We start from the raw sequence: 21,549 nt of genomic DNA, 5'->3' as shown, positions 1-21,549 counted from the left end.
ACCCATAATGCCATAAATTTGAAACTTCGTTATCTAGTCAGCCGATATGATTCAGATAGCGATGGCATGGACACATACAAATCTGATTGAATCATACGATTACCAATGAGGCCGTCTAGTAGAAGTATAACAATGTCCGTTAGCATTTGGCAAGTCGTGTCTTAAAACAATCACGATTACCGTGTTATGGTAATTCCAGAGCTAGAGGGGGAGTTGTGTTTGCCAGCGCCGTTCGTTAAGAAGAGTGGGTCACCAACCTAACCACGGGCCCGGGCCGTTACCACCGCCAGTTAGAGCTTCAGTCAAGGCGAACGAGGGCGTTGAACGATGTTAAGGTTAAGGACAGCAGCCTCAACGGCGAGCTCGTTGACAGTATTGCTCGAGAGTCAGATCGTGATCGTGTCCAACTTCTTAATTGTTATTTTGTTATGATGGCCACTGGCCAGGGTGTTGTAACGGCTCACGTGATCGTGTCAGCGTCGGGGCGGAGCCGCGTTTGAAAAAGCCAAAGCGCGGTACCGGTTCTGTAGAGAGCCTGAAGTTCGGGGCTCGTGCCTCTAGGCATATGTCAACGGCGAGCATGAACAAATTCATCGAATTAAGCTTTCGTGAATATCATAAACTACAAATTTCCCGACACAAGCCTCATAAACATAAACCTAACCAGCCGACATTTAGACGATGACGGGAACACATCCGATGCTAATGAGAGTTCCTAAAGACAGAACATAAATCAGTAAGCAGTCAAGCGGGTGCCAACTGGCAACAATTGTGTTTACCATGGCTGTTGTCGGCGCAATTGACTGCGGTAGTTCCAGTAGAGCTAAAGGAAGAGGTTATCGTCAGTAAATGGTGTCGTCAAGTGGGGAGCTGGCGGGTGAACTAACCATGCACCATTATTGCCTCCAATGACGGTGATAGGACTGCAGTTGAGGCCGACGAGGCCGTCGAGGGGGCCCAGGACGATCCCGAGCAGGGCCAAAAGCGGTCCCAAAGGTCCCGATTCGACGGTCGATGCCGATTGGACCTGTTCGCAACAAACGGTACCACTATCACCTCCACCACCATCGGTGCGTGGGATGGCTGTGGCGGCAGCAAGGGTAGTGAGGGCAGAGAGAGTGATGACTTTGTTGAATAACATGGTGAGAGAGGTGTAGTACTTGAACAGACGATTTAGAGTGTTCGAGTGAGAAATAGAATATCGTTTAGCGGTGGCTTTTATACGTTTCCTGGCTCTGATTTCTGACCCCAGTTGGGGTTGTTCTTCAAATTCAGGACCAATGTCGAAGAATGAAATCTATTGATCTGATGTCGAAGTGGAGTGGAGTGGAGTGGTTTGGGAGCGTACCTAGAATCATTGCACGGTGTCATTGAGACTGTGGACCGGTGCGTGGGCCGTGACGCAGGTGGCTGGACAGGGCCTCGGAGACAGGTACGTCCAGTCTCAATAGTACTCACGGTTGCCGGACACCATTTACATCCAAGATCTGTTCAAGTTAGGTAAGGGACGTGAGCCAAATCCGGACGCTACAAGACTCTACAATCCTGGCCAAAAAAAAACTTGGATAAGGTTTTGAAGACTCAGAAGTGAACTGAACTGAAGGCATACCAGGTAACAAACAGACATCGGGCCGTCCTCGCTCTCTAAACCTCAGAAAAGTCTTTGACCACAGCCTTAGCAAGACAGGACGGAAGTTTCGCTGCCACGCGGCCTTTGGGTCAGTGTGCACTGCAGTGCCCACCATTTTTTCCCTATTCCTTTCCGAAGTTCCATTCAACAACCCCAATGACGATATCGGTACCGTTCTAATTCATCTGATGTTTGTTTGGTGCCTCGATGGATAGCGCTTCATGATTCCGGCCAGTGTGGAACGGATGGAATTAATCAGAACAGCGATAGTGGAGAACTTGGATCAACCGCAAACGAGGGGCATGCTTCGCACCTGCTGTGACGTGTGAGCAGGTGGGCGCAACGTCGCAATACAAAGATCGCAGATTGAGTCGTCTTGAGCAGCGTCCCTTGAGAATCTGATTTCGATATGTATAATGCCAGACCAAACCGAAATTAGTGTTGCGCCTAAGTGAAACCGTCGGTCCCCTTGTAATCCTATGAGAAGACAAGAACGTTCCTGTACGCACTTTGATCATTCAATGATGGTGGTACGATTTCGTTGATTTCAAGTTCGGGTGCACGTGCTTGCGGCACGTATCGACTCGTCGGCATCAGTTGGCAAACTCGAACTTCCATGTTTTTTCCGGCGCCTGACATACTCATGTCAATTTATTCCGATCCTGCAGGTGGAAACCGTATGTCCATTTATGAGCGAGTATATGTATTGAATTTTGAGCTTCATATACTGAGCGTTAACAAGTCAAAACACCCACGATGTCGTTATCTAGCCAGCCGATATTCAGATGGACGGAGACGCATCCGATGTTAATGAGGCCGTCTAGGAGTATAACAATGTCAGTCGGCATTCAAGGCATCTCTAAAAACGAGCATAGCTACTGGGGCTGTTATCGGTAATGTCAGAGCTAGAGGAGATGTGTTTGCCAGCTGCGCTCGTCAAGAAGAGAGGTCATCAACTAACCACGGCCGTCAGTGCCGAGTTGAAGAGCTGCAGTCGAGGGAACGAGGACGTTGACATCTTGCAATGGGGTAATGAAATGCTGAAGGACAGCAGCAACGGCGAGCTCGCTGGTCTAAATAGCTTGTTGGCAGTTTGTAGTCGCGGCAGGATCGTGTCAGCAGCGATTAAATGTTGAACCCATCGGGCCGGGGTCGGAGCCGCGTTTGAAAAAGCCGGAGCGCGTTGTAGAGAGGCTTCAAGCCTCAATGTTTGCTGAGCATTGGTTGAACAGAATCTTACTGTGCAGGGTTAGATACGAGAAACTTACGACGGTGAAGGAGAAGAGGTAAGAGTGCCGTTGAGTCAACATCGGCGACCCATATTGACCGATGTCTAGTCAGAATGAATGGAGACCAGATCCCGCACCCAATGCCCATCTCGTTCCTAAAGTCCCAAAGAGAACAAACGCAAAACTGGCACCAGCACCAGAACGTGTCAATTGCTTCAAGTCATGATCCTACTTTGATGGAGAAGACACTGATCCCAAACGGATGTTTAAAAGGAAGAATGGAAGACTGAGAGTGACGAATAACATGACTGGACCGAAATTCAGAGAAATGAGGAAAGAGTCCACGTCCAGTCCAAACAGATCAAAGACAACGAATCGGGTGAGATTGGGAAGATATTTGACGCGTATTTTCGATTGAAAGGCGATGACAAGACTATGCGAACAAGCGGATTCCCCTTGGAATGAGTAGGAATAACACCAACGCTACTACAACCAGAGTTAAGACTCGGCGTCGAGTTCGGTTCGCGGAACTTGAAGTACGTCCTCTCTACGATGAAAGGAATTCATCTGGTGCCTCGATGACTTTGCTCTTCAAGTCTGAAGACGAGCAAGCTGCGAGTTATCGTGATAACACCACTTCCACAGCGCCGATTGAACGTTCCCGTTCAATGCTACATATCCGACTCCCCTAATCGAATCTCCAAAAACCAAACGGCTTTCTGAGGTTCACTGCCCTCAGCACATCAGGTGAATACGGTTACGAGCTGCTTCCACGCGCATCCTTTCAGTCTAGACAATCCAAGAGAAAGTATCCTCAAGGTACGGGTCGCGACACGTAGAAAACTCTCGGTGTTCACAAACGTATCAGTCCTGTCCTCGGCTCGACATTTCCACCGTTATCTTCTTTGAGCGGTGAAAACGACAAAGTCTGCGAATGCCATACCATCCCCGAGCTATTATCGGAGGGTCCATGAAGGGATGGATAGACAGGGTAACTACAGCGATGATTTACGAAGAGCCTGTGCCAGGTACAGAACGAGACAATCGCGCACCATTTGCTCCACGTATTTTCCACCCAATCCCTGTATCATTTTCTGCAGTTTTTTTTTCATCTTCTGCACGTCGTGTATTCCTTGTTTCTTTGAGGTCTCAGGTCTGCGGTCCCGATTTGAAATACCGATGATAGCTATGTGTGGGGACCAGCAACCACACTGTTCAAACTGTGTTGCTTAATAAGCAACCCACGGCTCACAGCCACAAAAACATGGAACCTGGAGGTCGCGTCGCTTTTGAATGTCATTTCTGTGGACTTATAGCTTAATTATATGTATTGACGTCAATAAAATGATTCAAATCAACCTTACAAGTTCGTAGCGCGAGTTAAAACCAAAAAAGAGGGGTTCTAGGATATAGGGCAGTTTGTCGAAGGCGAGAAAGATATTTGGACGCGTGCGCGAGGCGCATTGTCAGTGCGTCGACTCAGAGTTAGGGGTAAATCTTTGGGGGCATTTTCTGTTCTACCAAGTTCTTTTTACTCAAAATTTTTACTCGGACTGATGTTTACTATGAAAGACCTTGCATTTGGCCGGGGGGATTTTTATTTGACCATCATGAGGGCGAGTTCCTGAGTGTAACTTGTGATGCAACTAGAATTTCAAAAAACCCCCCGGCCAAATCCTAGATATATTATTCTAAAGGTGATTCCTGCACTTTATTCGACGGAAAACCGTCTGAGGAAAGCGTAAAATAGAGGGCCGCACTTCAGAGGTGAAAGTCATTAGTAATCAAATTTTCCCACAACAAGCAACAAGCGTGCGTTGCTGGTCCCCACTATGTGTATGATAATCATCAGTAAAGACCCGATTGTACGGAGTCACGGGTATGAGCGGTGTGTTCAGGTCAGGAACGACCTACCCCTGGGAAACAGCGTTACCCAGCGCTAAAGGACTCAGAGCCGTCACTCTCTTAAACCTCCACCAACGCCGCCACTGTTACCATAGCCCAAGCCCCATTCAGGTGCTGAGCAATTCTGATTCCGATTCAAAGGCTGTGCCACTCCATGTTAGTTTTCTCATCGGTCTAAACGGTGACTCCTTGAACATGAGTGGTGTGGATCCTCCACTTATTAGTAATACGAAGGACCGTGGGTCTAATGCCGAGTACGAATACTAGCCCGTAACTCGGCGTGGTCAAGGCTACGGCCTCAATTGCGAAACATTGGGTTAGCGTTTACGTTTAACGCTCAAGCCCATCTGGTTTAAATGTCATTTTGGAGTCTGCTACCCAAGGCCCAAGAGAAGGTCGATTAGTTTGTCCGTGTAAGCGTCTCAAAAATAAGTATACCGCTGACTCCACTCTCGGCAGCGCCCAAGTGTACAGGAATTCGCGCTGAGGGGATTTATAAAGCGAGCATGGACGCCATTAACTATCTCATTGACCATCTCGACTTTTAAAATGGTGAGCTCTGCTTCCTTGACAGATGGAATACTGTTTTCCGTTTTCTGTGGTCTGGTGAGTTCTAATATGAAGCCTTGATTTTCACTACCCACTACAGTACTAACGGCTGCGATCAGAGTCTGCATCCTTTATTCCAAAAGCTGGAGAAAACCCACCTTCAACCTCTCAAACGCCTTGCTCTCATAACTCCCATCCTTCCTTCATACTTCCTCTTGCCTCACTTTGAGCGTTGGTCGTGGTTCTGGGCGTTGTTTGTGGGCTACACAACGTGTTATGCGTCTTTGTTAATCTCCATCGTGCTCTATCGGTTATCGTTTTTTCATCCCCTGGCGCGGCATCCTGGCCCTCTGTTAGCCAAGTGCACCAAGTTCTGGGGCGTGTATCAGGCTTCTACTGGGAAACTTCATGTCAAGTACTTGGAACTGCATCGTCGTTATGGACCGGTTGTTAGAACAGGTGAGCGTGTTCATTTTGTGTCCTTCTAGGAGGGCACCTGTTCAATATTTAACCAGGGCCGAATGAATTATCAATCTGTGATGTCGCTGCGGTCCAACCTGTCCTAGGAAGCGACGGACTCGGGAAAGGAAACCGTAAGCGATCATTATCAACTTTGCGCCGAAGCTCGCCCAACCAGGAACTGATTATCTGATTTTCAACAGTCTGGGACGGAAGGAGAATGCCTCGCTCGGATATTATTGCGCATATTGGCATACGAGACACGACGGAACACATGAAAAGACGAAAACCGTGGAATAAAGCATTCTCTACCTCCAGGATCAAGGCGTACGAGCCCATCATGAGGGCAAGACTACACCAATTACTGGAGAGTCTCGATGATGAAACAGACAAAAAGAGGAGCGTCGATCTAGCCAAGTGGTTATCCTTTTTTGCGTGAGTCACAGCTTGGAGCCGGGAGACAGGTAGAATACTGACTCCACCCCAGGTACGATTTCATGGGAGACATGGCGTGAGTCTCGATTCTATTCGACATGGAACTATAATCACGGTTGTTTACAATTTGCATAGCTTCGGTGCAGGGTTCGAATTAATGCGAAACGGTGACGCGCAAGGTCTCTGGAAGATTATGGAAGACGGCCTTGTGTACGAGAAGCTGCTCCCTACTCAACTTAATCCTGTGGCACTGACATCTCTTTCGAATAGATTATTCGCCATAACCCAACACTTACCTTGGTTCTTTGACCTTCTGTTCAGTATACCTGGCATGGGTTCTACCCTGGGTTCCGCTTCGCTAAAGCTGCAAGATTTTGTCTTTCGGACAGCGACTGATCGACAGAAGCGCGGTTCGGCACTGATGGGAAAGGATATCAGCACTTACCTGGTAAGTTATCCTTGAATTTGACACCCTTCAGAAGTCTTTTTCAAAATCGACTAAAATCATGAAATTCAGTTGGATGAAGATAGCGCGAATCCGAAACCACCAGACTTTGAAATTTACGCCAACGAGGCAATATTGGCCGTCGTGGCTGGGTCAGATACAACTGCCACCACGCTGAGTTGCGCAGTTCACCATCTCGTGCGCGATAAGTCTATCTTCTTCAGGTCTGTGTTTCTTCCTTCACCGCTCAAGCGTGAACTCAGTGGTTAAATCTCCGGTCTAGGCTTCGTGATGAAATCGACGCGGTATTTCCTATAAAGGACGGGAAGACTCCTTACGATACCATGGCAGAATTACCGAACATGCCTTTCTTGAATGCAGTCATGTCAGTTCCCGACTTGAGCGTACCATCCTTTGTCTAATACAACCCCACACAGAAACGAAGCACTCCGGTTATATCCTGCCGTCCCCACAGGCCTTCAACGTTCTCCAGAGCGAGGTACGGGCGGAAAGGCCGTAGCATCAGTGTAAGTTTGGAATGTTGGATGTCCTAGGAATCTAGTAGTATTCAAAGTCGCCTTTACAGGTTTATTCCAGAGGACACACCAGTCAACATCCCTGCCTACGTTGTCCACCGAGATCCAAGATACTTCAGCCCCAATCCTGAACGATTCTGGCCCGATCGATGGATTGTTGATAGTAAAGACGTTGAAACGAATCGAGATGCGTTCATCCCTTTCTCTGTCGGCCCTATGAGCTGTGTTGGGAAGTCACTAGCACAACTGGAACTCCGGTGTGTGATCGCAACGTTGGTGCAGCGTTTCGATATGGAATTTGATACGACGAATGGGTGGCACGAAGATGAGTGGGAGGAAAAGTTGGAGGATCATTTTGTGTTTAAGAAGGGTGTGCTGCCTATTTTGTTGCGTAGGAGGGAAGGATTTGATCGCGTTTAGAAGTTGTATTAAGATGATAACAATCCCCACTAACATTAATAATGATAATAATCAATTGGTCGTTTATTGAACGAGTTCAAGCTTACACACCCGAACGAGCACTTTGCTAGTCCGTAGTAGTATCCGATGCCTCAACTTGAATGGTGCTTGCATGGACGAAGAGCTCCGACTTGGCTTTGAGAATGTAAGCAAGCCAAATCTTCACGCTGCCCTTAGTCAACGGTAGACCTGTAACCGGTCCCTCTGTGACGATGCCAAACATGTACAGAGGGACCTGTAAAACGGAGTTTAAATTTGGCTGAAAGAGCTTATCATCGACCGATCACCCATTCCGACTTCACCCGTTCCCCATATGGCGACTGCCATATTGGGAGAGAGCGCTTGCAGAGCGCTTGCACTCCATCTCTACTGTTATTCTCACTCTGTCCTTTTCTTTCGACCATTGTGCAACCTATATACATCATAAATGTTAAACCATCTTTCAAATAACCCTGAATCCAAGAAATTTGAGTCCCATAGAATTCTCGGACCTCGATGTTTGCCCAACTTGCAACGAGTCCCAGGCCAGCAGAGCATTCATATTCAGCACCAACACCAGCACAACCTATAAGCATTTCGTAAAGTGTTCGCTTTGACTTCTTTGGTATATACAAGACCGGAAATGCACTTGCCTGATGCACTAGATGCTTCAAAGTCAAGTACGGTGCCAATAGTAGGTGATGCATCATACGATTTCAAGCTGGAGCCTTCAGAGGACTTCATTAAAAGGTGTTTCATCAAACTCAATGCATCCTTTTTGACTCAAAAGTGGGAAAAATCTAAGTAGTATGCTCGACACCATCCGACATCTCAGGATACACCTGGAGTACGCTGTGTTGCTTGCGCGTTTGCGCCCTGTCCCAATTTGGCAGTCGCCTTATGGGGAACGGAAAACGTCGGCCCGGTGATCGCTCGATGGTAAGCTCTTTCAGCCAAATTTAAACTCCGTTTTACAGGCCCCTCTGTACATGTTTGGCATCGTCACAGAGGGGTCGGTGACAGGCCTAAGTCAACGGGCCTGGGACAAGAAAGAACAGCTTGAGGGCGCTGATGTGTCTTTCTGTGTCTCGGAGTGTATCGATTACGTTTTGAGTCCCAATGGACAGGGATGGGAGAAGCTTCTGGACTCGGAGGTTAATGGCGGCGGGACAAAGGATATTATCGCGAAGTAATACCCTCCTTACCGAACCGGATGAGCAGTCGCATCGCTCATTATTCGTTGCTACTGAAGGAGAGATTGAAACTTTGCAATTATCGAATAAGTGTGCTCTACAATACATTTGAGATTTGAGATAAAGATACAGTACATGTCATAGATCCATGAGAGGTAGTCAAAGCCTACTGGACAGAGCCACGTGGGTATACACAGAACGGAAGGAAGGAATACAGAAGGAAAATACAAGTACAATCATGCGAGCGGGAAAAATCCAGTGTACATGGTCGACCCGTAAGAAAGGAAATGAATGAAAAACGAGCCTTGCTCATGAATGATCCCAGAAACCCGACAATCTTCGTGATCTGCGTTAAAAAAACCTTCGTTTACTCCTTCCCAAACAACGCTCTTGCCCTCTTGGCCAGATTCATCTTCTTCCTTCTAGGGTTATCCTCCTCCTTCGGCACAACATCAGCAACAGCAATAGTAACACCAAAATCGGTCGCATCAGCGGGCGCACTACCAGCTTGCACTTGCATTTCCCCACCTCGGCGTACTCGGAAACGACTAGCTTTGGCGGCACGAGCATAGATATGCATACCAGCAGCCATCACAACGAGCTCAGCAGAAGTAGGTTCAAAGGAATCCTCAAAACCTTGTGCAGCAGAAGCCGTCGGGACAACGGGGGCAGAATGCAACTTGAGAGGAGCCGGTCGTTTCCTTCTACGCTCATTCGTCTCTGCTTTTGAGATAACAGACGTATTAATCAAGTTGACGCCGATGTAAGCAGAGGGGGAGATGGGCCGGACAGCCATAGCAGCCTCCAACTCGCGTTCGGTCGGTGTCAAACTCTTGACGGACCCTCGCCTGACCGATCCAGCGCGGGCAGCCATGAAGGCGCCGATGGCAGGCGACATTGGCGACAACAAGGAGGTTGAGGAAAACTGGACCCATGGGGAAGCGGGGGAAGAGGGTGTCGAGGAAGGAGGAATGAGGGCTTCATACTCGGCGCGTTCATCCTCGTCTAACCACATAACGCCGTTTTCGTCCTTGTAAACAGTGCCAACAGCTTTATCTGTGTTGGATTTAGCACGCTGTTCCATCAACCTCTGAGCGTTGGCTTCCAGCGAGCCACCACCAGTGAACTGCATCAGTAGAAGCTCGGTCTGCAAAGCTGGTGGAAGAGGGGGATGGTTGGCAGTTTTGGGTTTAGACTTAGACTTGGATTTGGGATAGACAGCTGATCGCTTCGAAGATACCGATTTGGTGGATGTGACCGATCCAGAACGAGGACGGGAACGAGAACGTGTATGGGAACGAGGAGTAGGAGAGGTGGGGCTGACATCGTCGGCAACGGATTTTGCGCGATTGCGACGAAGAATACCCAGGCTTTTGATCTTCTTGATACCTTTTTCAGGTTTCATAGACGCTTCTGGTATAACTGGGGACCGACGACGGAATTGAGACGGGGTGGATGGTGTCACAGGAAGGCGGAGGAAGATGGAGGTGTATCCCCAGTTGGTCAAATCAACACTACCTGGAAATTCTTTGGCGCTGTGAGGGGATAGGGGAAACCTGCTCGCACTGGTGGGGGTGTCTATAATATGAAGGAATGAGGGAGCGTTGGAAGGCACGCGACGGTGTGAAGGAAGGCGCCTGTTGGGAGAAATCGGAGCAGGAGAACCTGGTTGAACGGCCAAGGCCCAGTTCGCGATAGCAGTAAATGTAGAGGAGCGCCTGCGCCTTAGTTTAGTTTTGTCGTTCGTGTCGTGAGTGGAAGTAAGAGGGAGAGGAAGAGGGATCTTGACTGGGTGTACAGGTGCCATTTCTTATTGTAGGCGATATTAGGAAGGTATTATCCTGTCGGGACTCGGACGGAAGCGAGGCTGTTGAGACTAGCTCTGACTGGATCCATGGCTTAATTTCTCGGGTTATAAGAAGGCAGTGGACAAAAGAGTAAGAGGGACAATAGGATGTTTGCATCTGTTTGGTTTACCAGCCATGGAACTGCTGCATTGTGAGCAAGCACTTCCCGCTTATTGTTCTGTCGTGTATTTACTTCGTGTTTGATTCTAGATGTAAATTGGCATAATAGTAAAGCGTACTACATTGGAAACTTACCGGAAACCCGTCAATCCGAACTTTGGTGCGAAGCAGCCTGGGGCCAATTGTTGCCCGTACAGCATCCTTGGTACACTTTGGCCTACATATTGTGTCTCAAGCAAGTTTCTTGAAGTACAAATCGTAGTAGTATGTGCATCGACGCGTGGATTACGCGTGAATCTTCCTTGAAGTGGCCCTCGGTGTTGCCATTACCGTGCATCTTGAGAACGATTGACCCACTTCATCCTTTGAAAACAATAGGTAAAGGAAGGTTCTCAATTGTAATGGAAGGGATCGCACGAACCTTGCGTGCACTCCAGGGCCTTCGAAGAACGACATCGACAGTGCTTATTGTTGTTGCCTGAGCGTGAGTTGGATGGAGTGCCTTGCAACGATCAGCTTGCCAGTGAGTCTTTACAGAACAATCAGTTTTTGAGATTCCATAGGTCCTGGAGCGTTGTTGTTCTACAATTGTGGAGATATCGGCGGTCAGTGAGGTCTTAGTGAGGCTTGAGCAATGAGGCCTTGAGGCTTGAGCAGGAAGGGAGGGAAATAACGTACGGTGTACAAATATTTGGGTACCAATTACGTACTGAAGGTCAAGACGATTAGCGCTCAAGTGCCCAAGGCCTTGGTTTTTGGCACTCAACCCAAATAATCTCAACAACATACCCAAGTACGTAGCCCATCCCATTATCGCAAGAGTAAGGTATAGATCAGAAATTAAACCATCTGGTGTCCATATTATCCTTATTGCGCGCCAGCCGCGCCAAACGGTAACTCCAGGTTCGCGGTCTAGCTGCCGACTCTAAATTGTCCAGATTGCCACCATGAAAATCCTGTTCGGAACTGGCTTCCCGTCTTTTCCGTCTGCGGCGTCTCCATAGAATATAAATAGCACAAGTTATGGCTGTGAGTCCGAATCCTAATCCCAACGTCAATCCCACTGCGTCAGCAATCAGGTTCTTCCTAGCGTCCTTTGCTGAATTATCGGGAATTGAAGGTGGAATGGAAGTGGAAGTAGGGGTAACACTGGGAAGGGCGATACTGGGAGGTAGTGTTTGTGTTGGGAGAAATGAACTGGAGGCACTGTGTTTCAAAGAAATATTAGTGATAGTTGCAAATGGTCGGAGTTTCCGGTAACGCACGATCCATCGGAAACGGTTATAGTGATGTTACCGATATCAAGACGGGACGGGATAGGACTTTGAATGTACGTTATCGAAAGCGTGGTCGTCTGGGTGTCTTGAAGATTTAGAATTGAGAATAATCCAACGCTAGAGTTTGCGACGGCATTGAGAACGGTACTTCCAGAGAGAACTGTAAGGTTCATGGAGGCATTCGATAAGATTGAAGTAGTCATGGAGAGGCGAGTGGCTATAAAGATATAGAATAGCAAACATTGTCAGTAGCTCACACTGCGTCAGAGACGCTCAGAGTATTCACCTCGAAACCGGAAAAACATTTGGGGCACGATGTCGACGCCATCTGCAGCCGGCCCATCCGTTGAAACCGCTGTAAACCCATCCACATCTAGAACCCGCCTACAAATCAATGTTTCATCATACATACACCTCTAGTTCCAAAAAGACTCACCAACCACTCGTACAGTCGGTGGTCGAGTTGCAGAAAAAGGGAGTGAATGTGATTTCCGGTGATGTATTCACTATCGTGACATTTTGCAAGCCCGCCTGCTGTGCTTCAACCGAGGAAATGCAGAGAACAAGAGAAAGAAATGACAGCCAGGTCCAGACGTGTAAGGTTGACAACGAGGAACGATGAACGAAACGTGCTAGCATTCAACCAACATTCAACAATGTTGGGAGAACAGGAAGGAGGAAGGGGTGGGTGAAATGTCGCAGGTAAAAATGCCCTTGACACCGCGTATTTGCGACCGAATTGAATTTATACTGCCAGTATGTTCGAAGTTTTGGTAACCATTAACGACCAACCCTGTCTGCTGGCCTTCTCTTTACTAAACCTCGAGGACGGGAAAGCAACGCGTTCCTGTGATTAATGATACATTTGGTAAGTCTTGTCCGATCGGGGAAAATGGGCTGTCCGTAATTCCACTCTATTGATTGCAGACTTGGCCCTATCACCGGGCCTGGAGATTATCGTTTTCTGAGCATGCCTGCCGTGCTGAGCCCATGATTGCAATTTGCAGAGGTGTGAACAAGAGAAAGCCCCTCAAATGATGGCCGAGTCGACCGAAGAGAAGATCCCCCTTCTTTAGGAGGTTTTTTGAGAGAATCTGTCACTGCTCCGAATAGAGCGTGGTACTCGTCGGACGCTGCAACATCAAATGAAATGTCGACAGAAAGTAGCTTGTTCAGCCACTAGACCAACGGGAGGATCAAGCACAGAATAATTCCTGTAAGGGATCACAGATCTTCGGGATTCGATGGGAGAAGCTGGACTCGAGATTGGGCCTTACGCAAATCAACAAGACCCGAGCACATTGCTGTCGAATGGTGTTGTTAGATACCTCATCCATTGGAAACTCTCCGGTGTTCATTTTCGTCTAGATGCCTTTTGCGCCTAACGATGCTGCGACCAATCAATCGGAGAGCCAGGAGTTTCAAGGTAGCCAAAAGCATGGACTCACGCTCAAACTCCACGACAGCAGCAACTCTCATTCTTCGAACTATCCTCTCAAACTCCACGACAGCAGGCAATGAAGTGTCATTTCGGAAGTCAACTGGGGGCAGTCCTGATTTCGCTACTTATAACGATGATATCCCTCTGTACCCGTACGAAAACCAAACGAATGAGTTCGCCCACACGGACGGATTAGGAAAACGGCCGCGCACCTTGGATACAGCAAACGCCGAACAAACCCAGATGAAGCAAAGTCCTTCAGTCGTGATACAGAGCCGAATCGTTCATAGACAGATCGAGTGATTTCGGCACTAGCACCCCTTGAGTTTGTCGACCAAAGTCTGCATGACCTTTTGGGGGAAGGACGATCAAATGCAAGTGTCAGTACATCCACTACTGTATGACAGTAGCTATGTAGGTGCGTACTTTACGTGGCGTAGGTGAGAAAATGGTGTTCCATCCAGTGCAATACATTGAATATAACGGTTTCATTGGCCGTCCTAAGCCCAAAGGTCGGAAACAGGACTAACGAAATCTGAAAGCCCAAACTTCGTAGTGGTGTCCGGCAAGGTCATTACGGCGTTCCTGGCATCGTAAAAGTCAACTTTGTCTTGAGTGGAACTCCGCGTCGGGGGGGTGGGGGGGATCTGTGATCGCACCAGTAAATCCTGCGCCTCCAGCGAATCGGACTGTCATTCCTCTTTCTTCTTATCTTCATTCTCTGTCTATTCGAGGTCGACAACTCAGCTAGGCGAACGCATGTGGACGAACATTACCTTCGACAAATTCTCCTTTTCAAAAAGCGGAGGTAACGTTGCACGCGTTTTTGGAATCCCCGATGCGATCTTGGACAGTTCTGCTGGAGGTCGGAAGTCTGCGAGACCGCGTGTGCTCGGTCCTATGAGATTATAAGAACGAGTAACGAGACGGATACGAGAGGGCGCGTTGGCTCAATACTTGTTCAACAACATCCCTGACAGCTCATTATCGCGACTCGATGAGGACATCTCTACTTGTAGTACTGATTGGCGTGAACGCCGAAGTCTTCGAACTTGTTGAGCGGTAGAGTGATACTCGGAGGGTGGAGCATTTTGGGGGCTTGTAGTCTCGGGACAGGTACGGAAAGCGCCGATGTCTACTCTTATGGCTGATATCGTGCGTTTTGGTTCTAAAAATCCGGGGCAGTTCAAATGAGAAGAATAGGAAGTACATCGAGAACTCGAGGCACCCACGACGACAGCAATGGATGAGTCTTGGAACATCTGGTTGTTTATTTCCGTGCTGATATAGATACCAGACAACCACGACCCATATTCTGGACGGAATTCGGGAATGATATGATACTATCGCATTTTCTAGCCTAGCCTTCTCACCTGAAGTTCAAAAGTTAGGAAAAAAATCGGAGAAGAGCTTGCCTAAACGCCACGCACCCTCTCGCTTCCCGTGGTATACTGCACCATATACTCTGCTGCAGAGTTCCTTGCATTACACGCGTCTTTGCACTGGTAATGCGACGAATCCATCACCATGGTCTTGCCGATAACTTTTCCTTGCATTATTCCCATAAGTTCGTAGTGTACGCCTGAACGTGCATGGATGACCTGGACAAAGATGGAGTTGAGTAAGGCGTGAGCATACCATCCTTAATCATAGCCACTGCTAAGATCTTGCAGAAATAGTGGAGACTGCAGTAACACCGTTTCAGCTGATATGCTTCCTTCGGGAGAGTCCTTACACATCCTTCGAGAGAGCCGCTTCGTTAACCTTCTTCACGATCGAATTTGGGAATCGAATCCTCCGGTTGATATACCTCTGACGAAAGTTCGTCTGCCCGCGTTCGAAGCGGCCATCGTTCCACGATTGTTGTACTAACGTATTATAAAGTCAGGGAAGACGCGAAGCATAGACGGACCAAAAAACACCTGGATTGTGCAAAACCGAATTCACGCGTTTGAGTGGGCACTAGTCTCCCAAAGGCAGACTATAGTGAACGCGACACACGTTCAGATATAAGTGGGCACTAAGTGGGCACAGAACCAACGCCCAAAAATGTCACGCCGTAACCACCATGACGCCCACAACCGCCTCCTCTTTAACGAATACACGGGCATCATCTGTACACTGTACACGATGTCAGGCGATCCACTGTTGGACTTGGATCCAGTTCCTCACCGACGAGTCAACGCTTGGGACCACGTTCCTCCTCCCACAGATCAACATGAAACAATCGCTGCCTCTTTAGCCAAACAACCGCGTCTCTCACCGGTACCCAAACAAGATAGAGTCAAGTAAAGAAACCAGCTACGCATTGTGAGGGCTTCTGCAAAAAAACAACATGACGAACTTCAAAGATAGGAAAGGGTTGCAAAACGAGTTCCCCGAGTTAGTCGAGTCTACTCGCGCTGAGGTGAGTTACCTTTTATTTTTCTTCGCTCCGATACTCCTTCATTTCCTTAGCCAGGTCCGATGAAAGCAGCAGACGATGTGGAGCAGGCAACTCAGTCTTTCCCCCTCCTCGCTGCTGATCAAAACCCTCAACACGAGTCGTACGCGTACGATTAGTCAAGTCATGCTGTTCAAACTGGTACAAAACAACGCACTATATACGTCTCCGCCCGTTGGAAAGATTCATGCAGCTGTGTGGGATCTCTCATTACCAGGTGCTCTACCGCCTGGCGTGGAGGAGGAATCGGTTGACAATGTAGAGCTGGTTTCGTACTGAGTGCTGATGAGTGGGAACGCGCAGTTTCAAATGTGCATAAGGTTTGCCTAATGTTTTTGTTTACTCTTCGCTTGACCAATCCGCAATCGTTCAGATCCTCCAAACAGGTCGCCTAATGTCATTACGGTCGATACGATCTCACGCAGTTTAGGTTCAAAATGGGAAGGTTGTTGGACAACGAGTTTGGTAACGTTTACACCCAGGAGGATAACACGAGGGTTTACTTTTTTGAATTGGGTGTGCGATCCTGCTTTTTTGATGTTCTCAAATGAAACGTCCATTCACCTCTTCACAGATGACCTAGGTCTTATTTTCACGGTGGACGAACTCTTTCCATATCCTTGAACGAGCACAACGATCACGGAGATAGAAGACGAGGGGGTAGCCAAGCCCGGTTCACCAGCACCGATACTCCTTGAGCCTACAACGGTCGAAGTCGACGTTTCATAGCGGCAGATTGGAACGCCTATCTTGCCACAGGCTTATCCACGTCTTCTCGAACGATCTTCGCTGCACCATCCTGTTTCAAATCGAACAGCTGGCCATTGGCCGTCGTTGTGGGGGTTCGGTGAATGGGGTTCTTTCGGGATTCTACCTAGTACGACGGCATCTTTGGTGATCTTTGTTCTACTATACACTCTGCGTAGTTATTTTCTTACTCGGATCATACTATGTAGAGGAATCTACCAGCCGTCGATTCAGTTGGACGGAAATTAAAAACGGTCAACACGGAGCACGATGCCTCCGGCCGGTCTCACCGTTTCTCCTCCATGTCCCATCGAACGTAGGTTCATTTACTGTCTATCACAAGCTATAACTGATCCTGACTCTCTTCCAGGATAGTTCAGACCTTTCCAACAATGCCATGCAGGTTTATGTCGGAATCTAGATGGAGAAGGAGCTGTAGATGGATCATGGCTCCTCGTGTTGAAGGTCATCCAGACCGATATTCAACAATCCGATAGCGCAGCCGCAGGCTAGTTCTCAAATACCAGGCAGCAACGTGTTTATTGCATTGTCCCCTCCCACATACTACTACCCAGTCTGTCGTTCCACTCCAGCTCCCGATGTCGTCGCCGCCTCTGTCTTTGCCCACGAGTCGGTCACCCAACAATCAGATGTTTCATGGAACCCAACATTCCACGATAACTGGCAAGTTCTATAACGTGGGCCATGACCTCAATCAGAATACTTATACTACGGTTGCTAACCGTGAGTCGAGATAATAAAGAGTATCCAATTCGTGCTGAGGTCTTTACAGCACATAAAACGCTATGGGATGCAATCGCTGGCGTTGGAGCTTCCCACAATTCTGCCTTGCAGTTTGATCGCGGCAGCTGTCTCCCTGGAACCCGAAAAGCAGTTTTACGAGATATCTATGAATGGAGCGCCTCCACAAGTGATTCCTCCCCCATATGCTGGCTTTCAGGAACTGCAGGTGTAGGAAAGTCGGCCATCGCACTGACAGTTGCTAAATCATGCGCCGAAAACAATCGACTCGCCGCCTCTTTTTTCTTCTTCAGATCCGACCCCAAACGTAACAACCCGTCCTCCCTCATGTTGACAATCGCGCACGGTCTCGTTACCACGATACCATCGCTGCGCCCTATCATTCATGAAAAGATCACCAACGATCCTAGGATCCTGGAAGCCGCTTTGGAAGAACAATTCAGAGAACTCATTGTCTCACCGTTATTGAATGTCTCCCCATCACCGAATGTCTCCTCATCGTCGATTGTCCATCCATCATCGACCGGCCCGCCGTCATTGAAGGTCTCACTACCATTGGCCACCTCCCCTTCATTGAATAGCTCACTATCATTGATCGGCTCACTGGTATGCTGGATACAGAGGACGTGGATAGAGAGATGGCGGAGACATGTGCTAGAACAACCATTACCTCAGTTGGCGCCCCAGTCGGTGCAAGAACAACCATCATTACCTCAGTCAGTTCAGAAAGATCCCAAGCTCGTCATTATTGACGGCCTGGACGAGTGCAAGGACAGCGACACCCAGTTGCGACTCATCTCCATACTAACATCTGCCTATCAACATTCTCCTCATTTCCCACTGCGACTTCTGATCTGTAGCCGTCCGGAGTCATGGATTCGAGAGGCCTTTGATCTTCCAAACCAGTGTATCCTCACTAAACACATAAAGTTGGATGACTCTTATTCGCCGAACAAAGATATCGAACGGTACTTTTGCAGCAAGTTCGCCAGCATTCGCACGAACATTAAATATAAACAGGTCGAGTTTCCCAACCCATGGCCCTCTGATGCCGACATCCAGTGTTTGGTTGAGAATGCTTCAGCGCAATTCATTTATGCGACAACTGCAATGGAAATCGTGGAAGCGGAATATTCATCCCCTATCAAACAACTTTGCATAATCTTCGATCGTCCATCTAATCCAAAATCTCCATTCCCCGAGCTTGACAACCTCTATCATATAATACTTTCTACTCATCCTGAACGAGACAAGCTTTTCTCCATCCTCAGTGCAATTCTTCTACTGCCAGAGTATGCCAAAACCCCAAAGTTTATTGAATTATTACTTGGATTCTCCTCTGGAGAAGTAGACCTTTCGTTGCGAGGAATGCACTCAGTGCTCGACATTCGTGGCCCAAAGGATGATATTCAGGTTTACCACACCTCTTTCACTGATTACCTCTGCACGAAGTCTCGATCTGCCGAGTTCTACATTGATGAGCTTTGGCAACATGACTTCCTTGCTTGTCGATGGCTCACAGCTCTTGGTGAACACTGCCAGCCTCAGGTGAAGAGGTATGGCAAACATTAGTCATCAAATGGGACCCACTTCTTATATCTTGTTTACAGCTTCCATTACCCGACTGTCGAATCCTTCTTGGGAAAATGGGGTGGCTTTTGCTGCTCTGCGAAACAGCCGAGCGAGCAATTGCTATATGAACTTGGATCTCTCGATCTTCTCAGCCTCCTCGTTGCTACCAGTGTCAATCTGCCGCGAGTTGAAAGCCTGTCGCGTGAGTCATACGACCGGTGGGACTTGTTATTCCGGCGTTTCTTTCAAACCATCCCTTCCTGGTTGAATCGAGAGGTATATTTCTCAGTGTTGGATGTGCTCACTTCCATTGATATTTGTTAGGGTGTCGACCCACAAATCATTGAACGCTTTGTAGATATCCAGGATCGTATCCAGGTGAACCCCTCACTGGATGAAGAAACTCGAAGTGACCTTGAAAGCTGGGTGATCTTCAATGTCACCGAATGCACATGGAGATGTCCATTGACAGACCGTGTCGATGCCTCAGTGGCAAAATTGCTCGGTAGTGAGCGGAACAGCGAGTCTTCCTCCGGTCCTCTTTCATTAGCCGGGCCTACTAGTACTCCAGGCATCCGCATCGGTATACCATCTGGTTGCTTTCGGACTGTGAAGCACTTGTGTTATGATCTAGAAACCTCAATGGCGAGATTTCAAAAGTTGGAACCAGCTGAAAAAGACTCAGAAATGTGGGGAATGCAGGTGACGGTTTCCAATTTGCTGCAATCAACGCTGCTGGAATCCTGTGTTCCCCAACCTGGACTTTCCTCTGAACTCCGTACAATCTCCGACGCGGCGAAGATGTTGTCCGAATTTAGAAGGCAGCTTTTCATATCTCGGAGACGTCTAGATGAGCTACTTCCATGGTGCGAGGTACTCACCTTCTCCCCCATACTTTCTGTCATCAATCCTACTCATGAACACATCTAGTCCTTCCCGGATGGTTATGCTGAATGTACAGACCTCGTCAAAAACCAAATCTTTCCTTTTTGCTATCTTCACGATTAGTAGTTTTGTTGTAGTCGGATTGGTAGGTTGCAGTTTCGATCATTGAGTCACATCTGAACACAATCACAGACTGGTCGCAATTGGCCAAAACTTCAATCTGAAGTCCGGGAACTCCTCCGGTTAGCAATTGGTCCATGATCTGGATGGATATATTGATACTTGGCTACGCACATTAAACGATGTACCATATGCCACCTAACTTGCAAAGAATTCCACCTAAAGTTTTTGTGGAGGCCATTACCGATGTGGGGGAACGCCTGTGACCGGCGCTGCGCCGGGCCTCCAAAGATACAAGGCGGAAGACGGTTTCAAATACAGTCCAACTTATCAGATTCAACGATCGCTACCTAACAAGCTTTACACAAAATCTCTAACTAAACGGCGGCGGCGGTTGACGTTGTGCATCCCCCTCCGGAGCAACACCACTATACCCAGCTTGGGCATAACATTGACTGTACTGTTGTTGTTGCTGAGTCGCAGCCCATTCCTTGAATTGGGGAGAGTTGACATCGTAACCGTATTGTACCTACAATCGCCACGTACGCCGACGTTCAGTGCGAGGCACACAAAAACAAGGAATGGGAAACATCTACTCACCCATACGCTGCATAGGCTTCGGCCGTATTTTGCTGTTCTCCCTGAGGCGCAGTCGGTTGTTGTCCATCTGGAGGGGGAGGCGGCCGTTCACCAGGTGGCGGTAGCGGTGGTGCAGCCGTGGGAGGAGACGGGACATATCCCTAGATAAGTGTGAGTTCAAAAAACAGGTCAGCCCTCGTAACTCAGGTCAAGTCAAACCAAGTCTCGCTCAGTCGTGTAACGTCACGCGGCATTCCGTGATGGAGAGAAAAAAAGAAGGTTTACTGAAAAACTGGCGAGTAATGGGACGAGACATACCGCCACTGCACTGTATGCTGCATATTAAGCTTGGGCTTGATGAAGTTCCGTTTGTTGTTGTTGAGCTACGACTGCCATTTTCGCGTGCTCGGAGCAAACGACGACGAGAAGATCTTCGGTCAGTAGCTTCGCTCTTACGAATTTGCCCTCTTCTGGACCGCTGTAGGACAGGTTCGATTTAGACGACGAATCTGAGACAACAAGGGCAAGGGGCGTACGTGTACAGAGGCTCGCCACAACCTTTACCGTTTCCTGGTCAATAAAGCCACATAATATGTCTTTGATTTGCACTCGAGTCCCTGTTTCTGTAATTTACGAACGAGTGCTAAAGAAATTTCAGATATCGGGCCGCAAGAAAAGAAAAACAGGTCCAAACGCACGCTACATTGAGGTTTCGGACGGACTCGAGGCCAACGGGAAACTGGCAACTGTTGTTCTCTACAGCATCCCTACAGTGACCCAACAGTCGATGAACGACGGACGACTGGACCGACTTTTCCCCTCGGCATATCCCTCTTATCTTCAACCCGCGACTCCATATCATTAGTTGATTAACCTTGTCGGTGGTTTTTGGGACTCTCTTTTATGTTTGCGATGATAAGCAGGTTCTTCTGTGGTT

At 48.2% G+C, this 21,549-nt stretch overlaps 12 protein-coding genes across 12 annotated transcripts; 4 read left to right on the top strand and 8 right to left on the bottom strand.

The window, feature by feature from the left end:
- Positions 1–674: 674 nt before the first annotated feature.
- Positions 675–1,141, bottom strand: E1B28_007875 (uncharacterized protein; the record flags this gene model as incomplete). The annotated part of the gene is made up of 3 exons (XM_043152655.1): positions 675–715; positions 780–823; positions 888–1,141. 3 exons carry the CDS (start codon positions 1,139–1,141, stop codon positions 675–677), a joined length of 339 nt encoding a protein of 112 aa, XP_043010741.1.
- Positions 1,142–5,205: 4,064 nt separating this feature from the next.
- E1B28_007874 (uncharacterized protein) lies at positions 5,206–7,700 on the top strand. Its single transcript, XM_043152654.1, has 11 exons — positions 5,206–5,370; positions 5,433–5,772; positions 5,829–5,906; positions 5,976–6,207; positions 6,260–6,283; positions 6,343–6,417; positions 6,478–6,655; positions 6,725–6,876; positions 6,936–7,037; positions 7,090–7,179; positions 7,239–7,700. The coding sequence occupies exons 1-11, from the start codon at positions 5,314–5,316 to the stop codon at positions 7,606–7,608; spliced, it is 1,698 nt and encodes a 565-aa protein (XP_043010740.1). The 5' UTR covers positions 5,206–5,313; the 3' UTR covers positions 7,609–7,700.
- Positions 7,701–9,186: 1,486 nt separating this feature from the next.
- Positions 9,187–10,626, bottom strand: E1B28_007873 (uncharacterized protein; the record flags this gene model as incomplete). The annotated part of the gene is made up of 1 exon (XM_043152653.1): positions 9,187–10,626. One exon carries the CDS (start codon positions 10,624–10,626, stop codon positions 9,187–9,189), a length of 1,440 nt encoding a protein of 479 aa, XP_043010739.1.
- A 92-nt stretch (positions 10,627–10,718) lies between these two features.
- Positions 10,719–10,986, bottom strand: E1B28_007872 (uncharacterized protein; the record flags this gene model as incomplete). The annotated part of the gene is made up of 2 exons (XM_043152652.1): positions 10,719–10,872; positions 10,922–10,986. The coding sequence occupies 2 exons, from the start codon at positions 10,984–10,986 to the stop codon at positions 10,719–10,721; spliced, it is 219 nt and encodes a 72-aa protein (XP_043010738.1).
- Positions 10,987–11,071: 85 nt separating this feature from the next.
- Positions 11,072–11,597, bottom strand: E1B28_007871 (uncharacterized protein; the record flags this gene model as incomplete). Its single annotated transcript, XM_043152651.1, has 2 exons — positions 11,072–11,149; positions 11,208–11,597. 2 exons carry the CDS (start codon positions 11,595–11,597, stop codon positions 11,072–11,074), a joined length of 468 nt encoding a protein of 155 aa, XP_043010737.1.
- A 22-nt stretch (positions 11,598–11,619) lies between these two features.
- E1B28_007870 (uncharacterized protein) lies at positions 11,620–12,702 on the bottom strand (the record flags this gene model as incomplete). The annotated part of the gene is made up of 4 exons (XM_043152650.1): positions 11,620–11,992; positions 12,052–12,280; positions 12,350–12,447; positions 12,500–12,702. 4 exons carry the CDS (start codon positions 12,700–12,702, stop codon positions 11,620–11,622), a joined length of 903 nt encoding a protein of 300 aa, XP_043010736.1.
- Positions 12,703–14,004: 1,302 nt separating this feature from the next.
- On the bottom strand, positions 14,005–14,594 carry E1B28_007869 (uncharacterized protein; the record flags this gene model as incomplete). The annotated part of the gene is made up of 5 exons (XM_043152649.1): positions 14,005–14,089; positions 14,164–14,229; positions 14,281–14,402; positions 14,462–14,477; positions 14,527–14,594. 5 exons carry the CDS (start codon positions 14,592–14,594, stop codon positions 14,005–14,007), a joined length of 357 nt encoding a protein of 118 aa, XP_043010735.1.
- Positions 14,595–14,859: 265 nt separating this feature from the next.
- On the bottom strand, positions 14,860–15,618 carry E1B28_007868 (uncharacterized protein; the record flags this gene model as incomplete). Its single annotated transcript, XM_043152648.1, has 6 exons — positions 14,860–14,877; positions 14,935–15,086; positions 15,143–15,189; positions 15,240–15,372; positions 15,427–15,466; positions 15,526–15,618. The coding sequence occupies 6 exons, from the start codon at positions 15,616–15,618 to the stop codon at positions 14,860–14,862; spliced, it is 483 nt and encodes a 160-aa protein (XP_043010734.1).
- Positions 15,619–15,839: 221 nt separating this feature from the next.
- Positions 15,840–16,066, top strand: E1B28_007867 (uncharacterized protein; the record flags this gene model as incomplete). The annotated part of the gene is made up of 2 exons (XM_043152647.1): positions 15,840–15,911; positions 15,962–16,066. The coding sequence occupies 2 exons, from the start codon at positions 15,840–15,842 to the stop codon at positions 16,064–16,066; spliced, it is 177 nt and encodes a 58-aa protein (XP_043010733.1).
- A 318-nt stretch (positions 16,067–16,384) lies between these two features.
- Positions 16,385–17,191, top strand: E1B28_007866 (uncharacterized protein; the record flags this gene model as incomplete). The annotated part of the gene is made up of 5 exons (XM_043152646.1): positions 16,385–16,463; positions 16,522–16,530; positions 16,765–16,841; positions 16,904–17,010; positions 17,065–17,191. 5 exons carry the CDS (start codon positions 16,385–16,387, stop codon positions 17,189–17,191), a joined length of 399 nt encoding a protein of 132 aa, XP_043010732.1.
- A 102-nt stretch (positions 17,192–17,293) lies between these two features.
- Positions 17,294–20,036, top strand: E1B28_007865 (uncharacterized protein; the record flags this gene model as incomplete). Its single annotated transcript, XM_043152645.1, has 5 exons — positions 17,294–17,438; positions 17,488–19,012; positions 19,067–19,304; positions 19,353–19,901; positions 19,959–20,036. The coding sequence occupies 5 exons, from the start codon at positions 17,294–17,296 to the stop codon at positions 20,034–20,036; spliced, it is 2,535 nt and encodes an 844-aa protein (XP_043010731.1).
- Positions 20,037–20,393: 357 nt separating this feature from the next.
- On the bottom strand, positions 20,394–21,474 carry E1B28_007864 (uncharacterized protein; the record flags this gene model as incomplete). The annotated part of the gene is made up of 7 exons (XM_043152644.1): positions 20,394–20,562; positions 20,634–20,773; positions 20,931–20,947; positions 21,069–21,090; positions 21,149–21,170; positions 21,247–21,255; positions 21,311–21,474. 7 exons carry the CDS (start codon positions 21,472–21,474, stop codon positions 20,394–20,396), a joined length of 543 nt encoding a protein of 180 aa, XP_043010730.1.
- Positions 21,475–21,549: the final 75 nt, after the last annotated feature.

This window comes from Marasmius oreades, chromosome 4 (genome assembly GCF_018924745.1).
Source record: "Marasmius oreades isolate 03SP1 chromosome 4, whole genome shotgun sequence".
Lineage (NCBI taxonomy): Eukaryota > Fungi > Basidiomycota > Agaricomycetes > Agaricales > Marasmiaceae > Marasmius > Marasmius oreades.
This window is presented reverse-complemented; position numbering and strand designations above follow the sequence as displayed.

Excerpts from the sequence above, each read along its gene's own strand:
- E1B28_007874 (XM_043152654.1), top strand. The coding sequence starts at position 5,314 with ATGGTGAGCTCTGCTTCCTTGACAGATGGAATACTGTTTTCCGTTTTC. Across the intron at positions 6,284-6,342 it reads GATTTCATGGGAGACATGGC|CTTCGGTGCAGGGTTCGAAT; the intron begins GTGAGTCTCGAT and ends CAATTTGCATAG. Across the intron at positions 7,180-7,238 it reads GGAAAGGCCGTAGCATCAGT|GTTTATTCCAGAGGACACAC; the intron begins GTAAGTTTGGAA and ends TCGCCTTTACAG.